Genomic DNA, 4,095 nt, shown 5'->3' with positions numbered 1-4,095 from the left:
TCTTGATTTTCAAATTCTTTTTTATTTCTTTCAGAATGAGCCCTTTCCCAGAGCAGACTACATTGTCGGCATTCACAGTCAAAGTTGGTTTAAAACTTCTAGTGTTTACAGAATAGGATCACAGGATAATTCAGGCTGCAAGAGATCTCAGGAGGTCTTTGGATGAACCTCTTGCTCAAGGAGGGTCAGCCCTGAGGCCAGCCCAGGTTGCTCAGGAGTTTATCTAGCCAGATGTTGAAAACTGTCAAGGGTGGAGACTGAACAATAAATGCTTATTCAGATACGGGCATTTGGCTGAATGTGCTCAAAACCCAAACCAGACAAGTACAGGCTTCTCCATTTCCACTCCACACCTCTGCTGCAGCCGCCCCTGCCAAATCACAAAACGGCAAATCTGACACAACTCTGCGTAACAGGTGAAATGAACCTTTGAAAATCATTAAAAGCAAATCCAAACCCTACTGAAATCAATGAAGAGCTGCCCTTGGTGTCTGTCTAGCCCCACTAAGTGAAATATTTTAGCAAACAGCACTGATGAAAGGAAGCGTCTGATGGGATCAGGACAGGTTCTGGATTCATGGCTCTTGCTGGGGATGGAGGAAGGCTGGGAGCTGAGTTCAAGTTATGAAGTTCCTGAGAGCAGCCTCAGTCCTGGGAAAATTAAGAATTTACTGAAGGAAACCTCTATCATAAATACCAAAACGTGAAAAGTGGAGCAGTGTCCCATCTCCATGCTGTATTTATTAACAAAAGGCCCAATTCTTCCCTTTCTTTTCAGGAAGTCAAGAGTCGCTTCAATGAAAACAATCCTGTAAAAATAGCCTAAGATATGAATCAGGCTGAAAGTCACTGGTTTATTTCTTCCTTAGCGCTCCTGCACTTCAGTTTTAATTAGGGAAAACAGTATGAAAGTGAGATAAAGAAAACCAATACTCCAAATAGAGATACTTATAAGCAGGCACAATACTTTTTTTTTCATATTTTCACCAAAGTTGTCTCATTATCTATGATGATAAAAAAGACCTTATGCAAGGAATGAGTGATATTTTGATAGAGATCTTTCAAAGAAAAGTGATAATAACCCCCCCCCACTTCTCTAGAAATTAATACTTTGGATATTTTCTATCTCTCTTTTTAAAAAAAAAATAAATCACAGAATTCACAAGACCAAAATTAGGTACCTATTTCAGGTTTTAAAACTTAGCGCTGTATTTCAGTGGGAGCCTGAAAACAAACCAAAAAGCATTTCAATTATAATAAGCTAAGGTCTTCTCATCCTAACAAAAAATTAAATACTATTACGGGATTTTATTCAACCTTACTCCTTCCCAAATATTTTAGACCGAGTATCACTGTAAATTGAACTTTTGAGCTGCATTATAAATAACCCCTGCCTCTAGGGGAACTTTTTTGGAGATCATAAAGAAGTATAAAGAATTCAGCAGCATGTTAGTGGGCACTGCAAAAGTATATGAGAAGTCGAGAGCAGCTGTAACTGTATACTGGTTGTTTAAAGGTTTCTTTGACATGGCTGTTGTATTGTGCATCTGGCATACAATCTTCTTGTCAGTAATATCTGAGCAATCAATGTGTGCAAAAAAGAGACTCTTGGGGTTATGGCATATTTGTAGCCATTTGCTTTCTATCTGTCAACATAGTTCAAAGGCAATGAGTGAGGAAAGTTCAGTAGATGTGGCATCTGTCCTAGGTGTCATAGGATGGACAGGATGGTCTCATAGGTTTTACTTTGTGTCATATATCATGCAACACATTTGGGCAAGAGGACACTTGCTTTGGCAGTCCCAGCCACCGTAATGGCAAAGCAGCAGCAGCAGCAAGCAGTGGCTTCATACTGTCATATTTATTTGTTTAGCTGGCATTGCCCCTTCATCTCTGATGATCATCTCACTGATGATTTGGTGCTTACTCAGTTTCACACTTCTGCAGCGTGATCACCTCACACCTTTCAATGTGGTCAGCTTTCGTTTTGCTTCCCACCCAAACCACAATGAGATTCAGACAGAAAGTGTTGTACAAACATCAAATCTGCATGTGCTTTTGTGTGCGTGTCTTCCCAAACAGTTCTTAAAAACACTAGCTGGCATATTCTGTTACTTCAGTTTTCAAGATACTCCTTCTGCAGCGAAGTCATCTAAATCAGTGAGGGAGGCTATGTCAGTATTTGGGGTTGGGCTCATGTCCTTTCCTAAGCAAACTTGAGCTTCTTCAGCGTCTTGACTGAGGGCTGGTTCAACGTAGGGCTGAGTTTCCACAGCTTCACTGTATCTGTAGTCCTGCTGGCCATGTTCAGGTAATTCAGCTGGTTCTCCTGGTACTGCTGGCATTGACCAGGGAGGTTCAGAGAGCTGAGAAGGTGACTTCAGCACTGCTACAGATGAAGCTGGTAAAGGCAGCACTCGAGGGTAGGAGGCATAGGGAGAATGCATAATTTCTGAAGAGGGTGGCTGGTGTAAGTTCGCTTCCAAGGAAGGGACTGAGACTTGAACATATTTGCCAGTTTCTGGGTCATAAAATGTTTTTACATTAACTTCAGCTGGTAAATCAACTACATAGTATTGACCAGAGTCAGGGTCTTGGAGGAGTTTACGCTGGGTTGAAGAGGATGAAGGGCTTACTGATGAGACACCACTGGGTCTTCCAGTACTAGTTTCTGTTGGAGTAAAAGTTGAGTGAGGGGCAGGATGGAAAGGAGAATATCTCAAGGGTGAAGGAGATGCTAGTGTCTGTCCAGAATGAGACAGCTTTCTCCCTACAGTATCTGTATGCTCAGTCTGATGGTTTTTCTGCTGCTCTTGCATTTTCTTTCTCCTGCTTGCCAGCTTTTTGGCCCGCCGCAGAGCCTTTTCTGTTTTCGGTGGCACAGCAGGAGGCTTGCCTGCTGCTCTGTCCCCAAGACCCCTGGGTCCCAGTCTCTCAGCTCCCCCTGCTGAATCAGAAAGCAGATTCCTCTGTGCTGAATCGAGTATCTCTTCTGCAGACAGCTCTGCGTGGTGTTTTAGTGCCATGTTCAGCAAGACAGGGTTTACAACATCCTCTGTGTCTCTAAGGCCAGAAATGGTTGGTTTGTCCGATGATGAACTGGCAGCAAGAGAGTGCATCGTGCTGCCTGACCTGGGGCTTGTAACAGCAGAGCATGTAAGACTGTGTAACAAAACTGGTGCACCTTCTGTATGTAGGATGTCCTCTAAAGCTTCATGGAATACAGGTGAATATGTGTGGTCCTCTGATATGGAGCCAGTCACAGGGGAAATTGTCTCCCTAGTGATTATTTTTTTCTCACAAGAGCCACCTCTGCGATTTGATAAATGATGATTCTTAAAGTAATTTATCTTTCTTTCTGTGGGACAGCCGGGGTTGTTTTGTGCTTGGTCATTTTCCAGTCCTAAATTCGGTTGTGTTAGGCTGTGTCTTGTCTTCCTAGTCTGGGGCTTCTCTTTCCTTCTGCAGACACTTTCCTCATTCATTTTCCCAACTTTATTTAAGAAAGCACAAATCTCTTCATCTTCTTCTGTCAGCTTCCCTACTGAAAAGCTCTCTGTATCTTCCAGAAGACTGGGATCCGGTGTTGCTGGAGTAGATCCAGGCTCACTGGCCTCTTTCACTCTGTCAGTCGCTCCATCCCTCATGTTCTGCTGCTCTTTGCACCTTGATGCCAACCAGCCTACCTCCTGGGCCTGTAACATGTTTCTGCACTGCTTGTGCTCTGCTGAGGGCACAAACCTACTTTCCATTTCCTTATAACTGCTGCTCACTGTATCATCCAGGGAAAAGGACCTGAACAGTGGCAGCTTGACAGCCCTTATTACTGGAGGTGACCTGAATTTGTTATCTTTAATCATAAACAGACAAGGTTTGGTTGAGCTTGAAGATGGTGGTGTTTGTGGCTCCTCGGACCTGGGCATGGACATGTCCTTTATGCTAGCAGAAGCAGAATCCATGCTGCTGGTCTCTTCCCTTTTCTCACTCCCTAGTTTCTCTTTCATCAAGCTCCTCTGTTCATTCCCAGTAACATTCCCATCCCTCTTCTCTGCTGCACCAGTACCAGAGCCGATACAAGCATAATATTGCAGTTCA

The 4,095-nt window shown here is 43.4% G+C and overlaps 1 protein-coding gene across 1 annotated transcript in view; it reads right to left on the bottom strand.

Annotated features, from left to right (window-relative positions):
• Positions 1-2,123: 2,123 nt before the first annotated feature.
• LOC104540680 (chromosome unknown open reading frame, human C10orf71) overlaps positions 2,124-4,095 on the bottom strand; it is a 4,660-nt gene continuing 2,688 nt past the window's right edge. The window contains exon 2 of the mRNA XM_010184543.1: positions 2,124-4,095. This exon is cut by the window's right edge and continues 2,034 nt beyond it. Within this exon, the coding sequence (XP_010182845.1) occupies positions 2,124-4,095 (1,972 nt within the window).

Source organism: Mesitornis unicolor, unplaced genomic scaffold (assembly GCF_000695765.1).
Source record: "Mesitornis unicolor isolate BGI_N332 unplaced genomic scaffold, ASM69576v1 scaffold5295, whole genome shotgun sequence".
Taxonomy (NCBI): Eukaryota; Metazoa; Chordata; class Aves; order Mesitornithiformes; family Mesitornithidae; genus Mesitornis; species Mesitornis unicolor.
This window is presented reverse-complemented; position numbering and strand designations above follow the sequence as displayed.